The following is a 13,855-nucleotide window of genomic DNA, read 5'->3' on the forward strand; positions in this document are numbered from 1 at the left end:
TACTTCCATTAACTTTATTTTTCTTCAAAACTTTCTTCCAAAAAAACAACCTTCCAGTAAAAAACTTAGCAAAAAAAAGAAAAAAACGGAGAGTAGTTGCATTACACGATGTCTTCAAATTAGAGGGAAACAGTTGTAAAAAAACTTAGCCAAAAGAAGGCAAGTAAACGGAGAGTAGTTGCATTACACGATGTCTTCAAATTAGAGGAAACAGTTGTAAAAAAAACTTAGCCAAAAGAAGGCAAGAAAACGGAGAGTAGTTGCATTACACGATGTCTTCAAATTAGAGGAAACAGTTGTAAAAAAAACTTAGCCAAAAGAAGGCAAGAAAACGGAGAGTAGTTGCATTACACGATGTCTTCAAATTAGAGGAAACAGTTGTAAAAAAAACTTAGCCAAAAGAAGGCAAGAAAACGGAGAGTAGTTGCATTACACGATGTCTTCAAATTAGAGGAAACAGTTGTAAAAAAAACTTAGCCAAAAGAAGGCAAGAAAACGGAGAGTAGTTGCATTACACGATGTCTTGACACAGGAGAAAATTCTTGGGAAAAAGTTTGCCAAAATTGTGCATGAAGGATTAATTGATTCAAGTATAATAAACCTTGATTTGCCTCAAAATTCATGTACTATTTCTTGGAATACAGGAAACTTTACATAAATAAGCAATTGAGTCAAGTGTGATAAACCTTGAAACAAGGAGCAGCGCAAAGTGGAACTTGGCTAATTTCACACATCAATTTAGTCACTTTTCTTTTACCATTTCTTGAACAAACATCAGAAAATTTTGTATACTATTTCATTTATGATGTCTTGGAGTACAAGAAACTTTGCATAAGTAAGCAATTGATTTAAGTGTGATAAACCTTGAAACAAGGAACAGCGCAAAGTGGCACTTGACAAATTTCACACATCACTTTAGTCTCTTTTCTTTTGCCATTTCTAGAACAAACATCACACCGTCTGTATAATCTAGCTCGTTTTCCAGTTGGGGGAATTTCTGCAGCAAAATATCTTCCTATCAGTCTACCTGGACCAGGAAGACGGGTTGGTCTACCTCTAGATCAATTCACTGGCAAATTTGGTGCACGCAACTCTGAAATTTCACTCACCAACATATGTCTAAATGTCAAAAAACTGTCAGTGCTAGCAATTTCCTTATACACAAGATAAGAGTTTACAAGAGCAACATCAAGCCAAACAAAGAACACTTTCTTATACCATTTGATTGATTTTTTGACGGAGCGGTGTGACGATGCCAGCTGGTCTGCAATATCCACACCCTTCATCCCCTCGTTGTAGTAGAGTTCACACTTGGGTTTCTCCAAAGCGATGCCGTTACGGTTCAGCTTGCCAGTGTCAGCCATCTCGGCTGTGTGCATCATGGACAGCATACGGACATCTTTTTTGTCTCGCCAGACCAAGGCGAGCAAGCCTTTGATGCTGGAGTGGTGAACAACATCCCCTCTCTCAAGTTTCAAGGAGCACAAGTCCTTGGGCATATCTTGACGATTTTGTCTCACCGGCCCGACCGACGACGTTCGTCTTCTGGTCGTGTAGTTTGACGTACAGTTCTGGGCTGCTGAACCAGTTGTCCAGGAAAATGGTGTACCCTTTGCCAAGAAGATCGGCATTCAAGTCAAGTATGATTTTCGTACTTGCCAGTCCAGCAGTCTAGTCTTGACCGGTGTAAATCTTGAAGTTCCAGGTGCAACACCCATGCTGTGGCAGACTCGACACACCTTGATGCCAAACCTTGCACGCCTCTTGGGGTTGTACTGCTTGAACTTCAGTCTCCCTTTGAATTTCCAAAGGGACTCGTCGGTAGTAATGTTGCTGGATGGAAAGTAGACAGACTTGAACTTCTTGGTCAGTTCGTCTACCACTGGGCGGATTTTGTAGAGTCAATCAGTCGCATCTGCACGGCTGTTATCAACGAAATGCAGATAGGCCAACAAGTCCATAAATCTGTCCCATGGCATGGTATCAAGAAAAAACGGAGTCTCAAGTATTGAGTCTCTCGTCCAGTAGGACTTCAGGTTGGGTTTCGGGATCAGTCCCATGACTATCATCATGGACAGGAACACCGACATCTCGTCAGGTGTTGTGTCGAACCAGCTTCACCAATTTATTTGGCCACAGGTAGCTGTTCTGGGCATTGCAGGAGTCCTTGAAAGCATTTCATATGAAGTCTACTTAAAGCCGTGTGCAAACAGTGTTCTCTTTTGATTGGAAGATTTTTTTTTCGTTCACCACACACGTATCCTGCATAGAATTCAGTTCAATTCTTGTCACATTTCAAGCAGTTCTGACATGGTTGATTGAACTGCTTTGTGCTCAGGATTTCTTGGCCATCAGTAGTTAATAAATGATGTTTGCCAATTTCCAAAATACTTAGCCACATCCAAGAAATGAATAATTTCATTGATTATAATTTTCTGTTTAGTGTTGCAATAATATCCCCTCAGTGTCATTCAAATGAGGTTACCCCCCAACCAACAATAGCGGAGAAAAAATTGTAAAATCAATGGAAACTTTGGCGGTCTTGTCAAGTTGCTGTGGAATTGTCCCTATAGTGAAGTTGTGCCTTAAAGCATGACATGATGGACTCCATCACCTGATTTATTATAGAATTTTGAATATTTAATTTTTCCCATAGGTTTCGTATACTTTTCTCAACAGCCAGATTTCGGCATTTATATCAATCTGACTGACTTCATGTTAGGTGCACATTGTTGTTCCACCAGCTAGAGTCCTAGAACAAAATCGTCATCTTGACGTCATCAGGTGTCACGGGACATGACATTAAAGGTGCCAACTTTAAAGCCATTTTATGTACATGTACATATATCTCCTGAAGTACATGTCTGATTTAGTTGAAACCTTGTAGATAGATAGAAAGGAATGTGTTATTGACAAAAATTGAAATCAATTGATTTTCAATTTGGATACAGAAAGACAGTTTTGCAATGATGCATTGGCCAAAAGTGCATGATTATTTATCTCCATCAATGATGGCGCCCTCTATTGACAGTTTTTTCTGGAAAGAGCAGGCAGCCCGTGGCTGCTGCATTTTTTTTTTAATTCTGTGATCACTTTAAAGAGATGAATCACCTCAGCTTGGAAGTGAGATCCATTATGCATTTGTATTTCATTGCAACATAATAGGAAAGGAAGGGGGAAATGGCGAAAGGAAATTGTTTGACTTCATTTCACTTTCACTTAATATTCTTTGAATTTATTGAATTTTTAAAACAAAATAACACTGATTTTTTTCTTTATTTGAGAGGTACAGTATTATTTCAATTAAGCAAGTTCCTCACTTGGTCTGCGTCCCTCTTTCGATACAGTATTTTTGTGATTAAAAGTGTGAAGCAATCTGAAAAATTGAACAAGTTACCTTTTCCCAGTGACTCCTCTTTCCCATTCACTCTCTTTCCCATTCAATCATGAGTTTCCAATTCTTCCTAAAGAACAATATTCAATTGGGTGACTGTTCCCTCAGTGCGTTCTGAACCTGCGAGGTCAGGGAATGGAATTGTGTTTGTACATGGTATTTTGCTGGCGATCTTAATGAAATTGGCCTCTTTTGTTGCAACACGATTTTCCTTTCAAGTTTTTATTTTAATTATCTTCCAGTTCAAGTTGGAAATAGACCATGTTTCTAGTCCATGGAAGTACATGTAGCTCCACCTGCATATTTTGTCTTGATTTTTATCTGCAAAAAAAACAATTTTAATTTTCAGTATTATTTATTTCTCAGAAGTCTTTGTCAAAAGTTTTGATTAACGCTCTATAGAAATAAAACAACACAAAATGTGTTGAGATATTTATTTCACACTCAAAGAGAGGAGTTTCAAATCACATATTCTATTTGGCCAACCGCTAGGAATTTTGAGAAACTCTTTTATCCGCTATTCCTAGCCATGACACAATATCAAGTCCAAGACAAGCCACGAGCAGGTAGAAATGTGATCGTTTTGGCTCATTAACGTGTCAACTAGTGCAAAAAAATCTCTTCACCCTCCAGCGTTTGTTAGGATCGACAGTCTACATTACTCGTGACAAAAGGCTACATTTCTTTGAACTACTTTTCAGTTTAAATTCCACTTCAGCTGTGTTATAACCCTCAAATTATGACTAACCTTCACACACAAAGTCCACACAATGGCAACGAAGTCGATGGCATACGAGCAAATGCATGACACGGCGCACTGGGCCCAACACCATCAACAGCAGTCACATTCAGTAGACTCTACATATCTCAACAGTAGTGGGCGCTGCTCATTGTGCTCCAAAACCGTCAATTCCTGGCTGAAGACGGCTCAAAAAGTTGGGGTTTTTTTTGGCACAGTGATGAATTGCGCAACTTTTCCTTTTGATTCTGTTTGTAGCCAATTAATCAGTCAACCAATTTATGAATAAAATAGACTTCTTTTCTTTTCATTTCATACTGTTTCATATCACTAAGGCCAAGACATGTACATGTACCTTGAGACCTCAACTTTCTGAAAATGTGTTATCTAAAAATGCAATCTAATTTTTAGTCTAAAATTTAATTTGAAAATATTTTTTAAACCATGAAACTTTTTGGTCTGAAAAGGTGTCATTCATTATGGTGTGCTTCATTTTGTCTTTGGCTCGACTAGAATGTTACTTTGCAATCATCAGAGGTATCCTGGAAAATGCCAAACGATCAGCCCTTGGCATCCCAATATCTCCTTGTAACTGTTCAAATTGGGGAAAAAAATACTAAAAAGGCCTACATGAATACTCTGTCAAACAGGTGACAGGTAAGTTTGTAAGGCTGTTACATTGTACATATTCAAAGGAATTCTAATGATTGGGTAAAAAGTGAGTTTGATTCAGTTCAGTCAGCACTATTTGAATAATTCTTTTAATCATAAAGCATGCCTAAGAGTTTGCCTCAGCAAATTTCTGTGAAAAACCTGTCCAGAGAAGATTTAGCAATGAATCACCATGATCACAAGTTAATCGCAAGTCATTGCGATCCAACGGAAATATTCTCACTAATCATTAAGTCAGTAGATTTGGTTTATTGTTAAAGGGACAAAAAAATCACAAGGACAAAAAATGTTGGTTTACAATAATTTAAACCTTAACAATGATTATTGAAAAAGGTATACGCATAAAAGTTACACAAAAGAAAATGATATTACAAACAAGTTAACACCACAATTTAAAATTTGATTAAGAAAAATACCGATTCAAACATAACATCAGAATTGATCGGGGGTAAAAAAATAGCATTAAAAATATTATAACACAGCAATTACTAAGAATTGATTAGTTGGATCATAGAAGGGATAGGGGATTTTTTTACCGTTGAGTTTTGATCAAAGGCATTATCAAATGGTTTTTAGTTTCGAAGAGTCCATTCGGTGAGGGTGGACCTTGAATTTGGGAGCAGTGAACAATGTCTTTCGGAAACTCACAATTCTTTGGCATATTGAATAGTAAGGTCAACATGTGTGTCTGAGAGCAATTTGATATAAAAATTGAGTGCATCTGTATATGGTGAAACATTTTGGTAAGAAGTTATGCGAATTGCATGTTTCTGGACTCTCTTGATATTTTCAACGTGATTGCAGACCTGAGGACTACACCACTGCACCATAGTCAAGTACAGAATGTGTTTTATAAAAAAGATCATTAGTGTTGATACCTTTTTTCTTCAGTTTACTTAAAATATAAGTCTACGTGGGGTATTCACAATGAGTTGCTGAACCTGCTGGTCCAACCAGAGGTCATCTTGGATGATTTTTTTCAAGTAACTCGATAGATGAAACAAGCTCAAGTTGCACATCGTTAACTTTAAGATGCCGAGGAGGCAGTGGATTATGCAAGAAAAAGAAATGCAAAGCTTTGCATTTAACAGGATTAAGTATCATATCATTTTGGAACACCAATCGGCAAGTAGACAGATACATGTACATGTATGTGATTGAATACTTGATTGTTGCTTGTTTATAATATCAAGAATATGCAGATCATCAACACATTTCCAACAATTTGCTGGTGTCTCTGAGCAGCATCGTTTACCATGACGAGAAAAATTATTGGACCTAATTTCGTGCCTATGGAACACTACAAGTGAGATTAAGAGGTGTGGAAGTGGTGACAAGAAAACAAACAGTTTAGGAACGATTTGACAAAACACTGCAAAGCGTTGGAAGGAGGGATCTATCAACCCCTAGCTGAATAAGTTTTGTGTGACTAATGTCAAAAAATCATAAACGAAAATTGAAAAAAATCAATTTCCTTTTTTTTCAATCTCAGACAACAAATCAAAACATATTACCTTATAATTTCAATGTGACAGGCATTAGACTGACAGTAAAACTCTTGAGTTGGGCAAGTAGTACATGTTCCATGTGCTGAACTGCTATGTGAGACCACTCATGTCACAGCCCACCACGCTCGCAGTACAGCCCAGGTGGTCTGCAAGCGTGGTAGTGTCAGCTTTCTTCCCACCAATGACAGGTTCCGTTTGGACTGAGCATGTAGTTATTCAGCAAGCTGTGGCATTATCCCAAAGTCTTTTGTCTTCAATGGAAAACAGATAGCCCCAAATCTCAAATTTTATCAAATCATAAATCAAATCGTTCATTTCGCTTGTCTGGCACAACTTAGACCACCTGAAATGACTAGTTATGCCATAATTTGTTGCTTAAAATTGTGGACTTGTGCAGTGCATTAGTTTTTGGAAATCACTCTTATTTAATATAATAAAATGTGGCGTAAGTGAAGTTACGCCATTGCGTAAAGTTTCATAAAATCTGCTGGTGATCAATGTGTCTCTTAATTTTAGAAAGCAGTGCTTTTGTCCATGTACAATATTGTTTTATATTTGATCCATCTTACATGTGATCTATCTTTGCACTCTTTACCTGGAAGTACATGTATCACACTCTTACTACAGTAAATAGTGTAAATGCATTATGAAGCGAACATATTCATGCAGATTTACATGCAGCAAGTGGTAAATGACCAGCCTACAGGAAATCATTGAAATATCAGCATGCAAAGTATAGTTTACAGAGATGCAATCCTTGGAATCTTTAATAGTTTTCAAAAACATGCTGTATGAATACGTTTGTGGACCCTCGAAATAAATAACATGCCTGATGTGATGAATTGCAAACTCACACTGATGTTTCAACAAGGAATGGATAAAAATTACACTTTTAACAAAGGTACATTTACATGAATGTCTGTTTTATTCCAGAGGAAATGGGCAGTACTGTCTATCAATCAAGACATTGAAGGTACAGTGCAAGTGGGATCAAAATAGTGGAATATTCACCTTATTTACCCCCCCCGGCCTGAGAAACATCCAGGCTACATGTATAAATGCATGTTGCCATCAAAATGCAAACATTTGATGGAACATAACATATTATTATTCATGTAATATAACATTTACGATTTCATGCTGGAGTTATTTCACAACAAACTGCCTCAATCACAAGATTATATTTGAATAAAAACTATTGGTTCTGATAGAAACATAGCAGTTTTTAAATGAAGTCTAACACCACAGACGTGACAAACACTGGCTCTTGATAACTATTTGTACAATGCTATATCATCGGGCTTTGCTGTAGAATGATATATGCTATAGTGATGTGCCATTGACAACTTGGTAAGCCATTGATATCACATGGTATACCAGATGTTTTGTGTGCACAAAATCGAGGGAACCACTGAAGCTTGACAGTTTGACTGTGATCTGCTCTTTTGATGATACACTTACATTGCCCTATCATGCGTTCTTGTCCCATATGCAGCTGTCAGTGACAGTCATTGGGGGTTTACATGGCCTGAACATTTATTTTGGTTCCTTGTGCTGCCACTCAGTTTAATGAATCAGGCAATAAAGTGTGCTGTTAATGATGTCATGAAAATGCAGCCTGTAGCTCACTTGTCCAGTTTGTAACAATTGATTGCCATGCTGTTGGCTGGGCATACGTTTGTTTTATACACACACTGTATATATACATGTACATGTATATATGAATGTCTTTTGATATCTATGACCATCTTTATATTGCAATGAATCTTAGTTTTCCTACATTTAATCACCTTGCACACTTTTTGCTGCAGTAAAACCCTATGAATTCAACAAAAGCACACAACTTATCGGATGTATTACTCTGGAGGTGGACTTCTTGCAGAAGAAAAAGTAAGTTTTTAATCAGATCAATTCAGTTGAATTCAGTTCAATACTGTTTAGTTTTATCCAGTTTTGGCCTTGGAACCAATATCCAAAAGACAATTCAATTAAAACTTTTATAAAACTAAAAACATCACATTTAAAGGCAGGTAGTACAGAAGTTTAGTATGCAGACATACATAACCAAGGAAACAGGAACAATTCAACAAAGTGGACAGGCACATGCACCAACTACTGAAATGTTGACCAGGGGTGGGACATAAATAAGGGAATAAATACATGCATGTAAAACTAGCTGGTAAATATCTTCAAACATGCCCCCCCCAATGCTTGTGCTTCCGGTTTCCTGACGGACCCTAAACTTTTGACACCAACCTAACATTTTTATTGACAAGTTGGAAAAAACAATTTTAAAAAATTGATAAATACCTCAGTCTCCCTATTCAACAACATGCAACTTGACCACATATTAACATTTGATAATGCCCACTAAGAAGTGTTAATTCCCATTGTGTAAATCACATGCTGACACCTGGGTACAAGACAGTTTAATCAATTCTAATTGGTCAAGAGTCTGTGTGCACGCGGTTCACCACGCATGTGCCAATTGGACGATTTTGCACAAGGAATATTCCATAAATGGATGGGGTTGTTTGGGAAACTGAAAGTAAAATTCTAGCTCAAAATTGCTGGAAATTCATCCTATATTGCCTTTTTTTTATGCTCTGACTGAAAAGGTATTTGTGAATGGGAATAAATACTGCATGTGCTTAGCCGGTGTTAAACTAATGTTTAAGACCGGCTCAGGAGACTGAATGCTGATATTTGCCCTTGCCTGCGGCTCGTGCATTAGTTATGTCCATTTTCCTGAGCCAGTCCAAACTCATATTTATTCCCTTAGTAATAATAACAATTAATCCTGTAGTCTTCTGTCTTCACAAAACACCTCTCACAACCGTTTTCACCTCAAAAAACTTGTATGTTTCCCTACGTACATGGACATTTGCAACTTTTGAAAGAAACTTTCATTATTTTCACGAGTTCTCTTCCGGTGTCACTGTTGCGGGAGTGAAAACATGCTCAATGATACACAATCCGTTGAAGCAATGCTGCACTGGTTCTCACATACAGTCTATGCATCCTGCCAAAATAGTGTCGTTACACCTTATTGTTTTTTCCTATTTTTGTTCCTTGGCCATTGTCAAATGCCTAGCTTCTGCTTATGCCCAATTTAAGTAACACGAACTGACAATAAATGTTATAACCATTTGTAATCCAGAGGATTGCATGGCAAGAAAATTTGAACATTATGTTTCACAACAAAAAATCTTCAGTACTTTGGGTAATTTATGTCTCAACTGTGAGGTGCATAAAAGCCGAATATAAATAAATTGGTGCACACATTACACTTCATCTCAACTATTCAGGCTTAGTCCAGAAGTTTACATTTATTGCTCTGTTTTCATGATTTTAAATTACAATTTATTGAAATATATCTGTAGTTGAAACTTTATACACAGTTCTGACTTCAAAAATCCCTTGGCTTCAAAATGCACCCACTTTTGGTAGAACATTTTAGCCTCTGTGATCAGAAAAAATTACATTTCAAAATTGTCTAATCAGCAAAAGTAAATTGGGGAAAGCAGGCAATATTTGAATCTATTCTCATATAATGGTTCTAAATTACAATTCATTTAAAAATGTCTTCTTAAAGCATTATAATTACTTTCTTACCCCATATTTCTCTGAGCTTTAAAACCCACCCACTTTGGGATGAACACTGTAGCTTCTTTGATGAAACCAAAAACATTTTGACATTGTAGCATCAATGCAGATCAGAAGTAGAGTTACATGTATGTTGCTACCCAGGGGCTGGTACTTAATCAAGTGTTAAGACCAGCCACGTGACAAGCTGTTGACTAATAGGAATGACTATTAAACGTTCCTAGGTATAAATTTATGAATAAATGTTTGATACTAAAACACATGTATATCTATTTGTGTCTGTTTTTGAGGGATGCCTGCTCACTTAGAGCATTTTCTAAATTAGTGAATTTGGCTTAGACTTTGGTTTCATTGGTTCCAGTCAGAACTTGAACATGTGGTTTTAAAAATTTTCAAAATGGCCGGAACCAACAAAACCAAAGTCTAAGCCGAATCCACTCATTTGAAAACACTATTAGAATAATATGACCCGCGCTAGTGTGTGGGCCCCATTACCCACTTCAAAAGAAAAGTGACAGAAACATGCTGGTTTGTTTGAGTTTACTGGCTTAAGAATCATTAGACATACATGTGCATTGTACGGTACATGTACATGTATGTACATTGTACAGTATATGTATGTAAATACTATGTCCATGTATTTGTGAACAGGACCCAAATTTCTTTATTAATTTTTAAGTAATTTTCCCAAGTTAACAGCTCTTCATCTATATATAAGTCAGAAATTTACACTTGTGGATATAGCCAATTCACATTTCACAGTATCTGACAAGGTCATTCTGTGGTCTCAACCATATTGGTTTGGTAAGAGTTATTTGATAAGAAAACATTTGTTTTGCTTTATCCTACAATTGGTTGCATTAAATACATCAGCATGTACATGGGATACATGGATTTCAGTGAAATTTGTTCGAGGTCAGACAAGCAATTCAATGTGGAAAGATACTTTTTGGGTGCCTCACTCAAAAAGCAAAGTTACACAAACTTATTTTTTAAAAACCTCATGAATGGTTTTAAATCCTTTTTAAAGTTCATGTATTTGTTGTTTTTATTCCCAACAGTAGCACACCTGAAGCCTACGATACAGACATGATGGCTGCAGAGTTCAATATGGCCTTCTCTGAGCATGCATTTACTGTAGGACAACAGGTACTCATGGTGGAATGTACATGTACATGACTAAAATTGGTGTACCAGATTAATGTGACAAAGTTTGCCTCTGCTGAGATTGATTGGTAGTCAAAACCAATATCTGTTTGGAGTATGGAAATTACAGCTCATATCAAAGTGCTTCAAGTGACATATAAAGGCTAACCTTCCAAATATTCAACTGTGACCTGTTCCATGTTCCTTAAAATAGCCACTGAGTCACTGATCGAGGCTAGGATTACCACAAGTAAAGGGGAGGGGGATGTGCATTTTCGACATAAACATTTTGTGGAAGTTTTCATTTCATGCCTTTTGGCCATAGAGGATGGAATGGACAGGATGGACACTTTTTACCTGTTCCTTTGACTGCCTCTGCCATGCTTTATTGCCAACAAACTGCTTTAGGCCCATTCACAAGCTCAATTTACTAGTTCAGCAAAACGTGTATTTTGCTCATTGCTAAGGAATATCTACACCTAGTAATAAACAATTACAAGCCTTTCCAACATGATTGAAATTGACCGGGCTAAACTACCAATAACACAATAACAAGTTTATATATAGTACATAAACTACACTCATTAGAAGGGCCTTACTTTTGGCAATATTCTCTTATACATGGCATCACGCATTTAAATAAGTGAAAAGCATGTAGAAAGATACATGTAACTAGAAATACAAGTATGATCGGTCCAATACGCCAAAGGATGGTCTGCCCAATGAGGCTAAGAACTACAATAATTAGTTGGCAAGCAGACGCTGTAAGATGTACCAAAGGACTGCTTGTCTTTACTGCTTTACTTTACTAACCATCTATGCCTGCCCCTTACCACTCAAGGTACAAGAGTTAAGCTTATGGAAAATTCCTCTGAGCCTGAGGTTAAGCAAATGCTTACTCTAACGTGGCTGACCATGCACATAAACTGTGCCCCCCCCCTCACTTCTGAGATACGGGCTGTGCACTACATGATATAAGTAAACTGAAAGTGATACCTCCAAACAGGACATTGGGCAGAGTCCCTCTCCAACCAAGCGGGAAATAAGGACCACCCTGTCTCCTTTATACTCAAGTTATATGGGATACCACACAGTATAGTGCAGGGTGTCATTTATGAGAGCCACAACACAAACACCTAAACATAGATTGAAATAAGCCTGCAGAGCATAGCCCACTCCCTCGAGATAAGAGGGGGTAATCCTGGGAAAATGTCCCTCAAGCCTGAGATCGAGCGGATACCTCCTTTCACCTAACCTGCGGTAGTGATGTGCTAAAGGACCCCCTTCTTGCATATAGCATTGGTACATGTATATGTACATGGAACATAGGCAATATGCGACCTGTCATGCATAAGAACAATGCACCTTCCCGCAGTACAAAAAAGAGGCAAAAGAGGAAATGGAGAGCAGCAGCTCGTGCTTCCTGTGCAAGCTGCAGGAGAGACCGTCACTCGAGAGTGGAACTGTTTAGCCACGACCATTGCTGCAGGTAATGTGACAACTCTTGGCACCATTCCATCGTCTGTACAGATGGACGGATGAAAACCAATGATGACAACATGCAATTAAGGTGAACTATACCAAGTCCACAATTCTCAAAGCTGAACTACACCAGGTCCATCCGAAGAGAACTAACAGGTTCACAAAGTCTCCAAGGGAACTATACTAAGTCCCACCTCAAGTGAACAGACATGCTGACAAATCCTCTAGGGGAACTACATGTATACCAAGTTCTGCAACCTCTTCCTTGTAATTACCATGTACCAGGATGAAGTTGTTAGTTTTTAAACATGCACAGACAACGTAGAACAGATCCTTACCCCCTACTCAAAAGGTACTGCCTACTCAAACTGAACTGCTGATCACTACCCTTACTGAAAACATGCTGCACCTCTACTCAAAAAGGTATTGAGTTCTCGAAAGATACTACAGATCACTGCCCCGACTCAAAAGGCACTGCCCACTAAAAGGGCACTGCCAACCCAAAGGTTGCAGCAGATACTGGTAGCTGCCCCTACTCAAAAGGTACATGTATTGCTTGCTCGAAGGTGCAGCAGTCATTGCCCTACGCAGATACTACTGTGTACTCAAAAAGTACATGTACTGCTGATTGCTACCCTGCAAACCAAGAAAAGTTATTGGCTATGTTAAGTATAGATATCTCTTCTACAGGTATCAAGTCATGGATGGTGGGTGGGTATTTTGAAGAAACCTAGCTTGGCAAAGCAACAACGAAACCTGAAGGGGTGGCACGAAAAGGTTGCAGAAGACCATGCATCTCGTGCCCTGAGTGGGTGGTTGCTAAATGCTCGGTGAAGCTGAAGCTGGAGAGGCCGCATGTAAAGCCAACACCATGGGATGAGGTCGATGAGGCTGGCCATCAACCTGAGAAGATGAAGCCAGGCCCAGGCCCCTGGAACAGAGTGACGCACTGGATTAGGTTGTCCACGCACTCGTCCGTGGGATTAATGATGCTACGGCACAAGTCGTGAACGGCCCCAAGGAAGGTTGGCATTTATGACCGGCTCGGTCTGGATTTGTTGTGATTGATCTGGAAACCCAGGCAAGATGCAAGAGCATATGTCACTGTTATCACCGAAAGAGCCTCGACTTCAGAATGTCCGACTATCCACCAGTCCTGTAGATACTGCAATATCAGGATGTCGGAATGACGTAGGTGGGCTGCCACCACTGGGAGCGTTGGAAAGGCGGAAGGGTAGGGCGCAAAACCAGATGGCGATAGGAGAAGCGGAGAAATCAGCGATGTTGCGTGTGAATGGGGATGTGTAG

The 13,855-nt window shown here is 38.5% G+C and overlaps 1 protein-coding gene across 1 annotated transcript in view; it reads left to right on the forward strand.

The window, feature by feature from the left end:
• The window catches only part of LOC147795379 (vesicle-fusing ATPase-like), a 62,712-nt gene that overhangs the window by 8,188 nt on the left and 40,669 nt on the right, over positions 1-13,855 (forward strand). Inside the window, exons 4-6 of the mRNA XM_087131976.1 lie at positions 7,247-7,286; positions 8,125-8,203; positions 10,981-11,068. Of these exons, the coding sequence (XP_086988102.1) occupies positions 7,247-7,286; positions 8,125-8,203; positions 10,981-11,068 (207 nt within the window). The remainder of the gene's footprint in view (positions 1-7,246; positions 7,287-8,124; positions 8,204-10,980; positions 11,069-13,855) is intronic.

This window comes from Acanthaster planci, unplaced genomic scaffold (genome assembly GCF_054643075.1).
Source record: "Acanthaster planci isolate LZ-2023a unplaced genomic scaffold, COTS_SCS Contig43, whole genome shotgun sequence".
Lineage (NCBI taxonomy): Eukaryota > Metazoa > Echinodermata > Asteroidea > Valvatida > Acanthasteridae > Acanthaster > Acanthaster planci.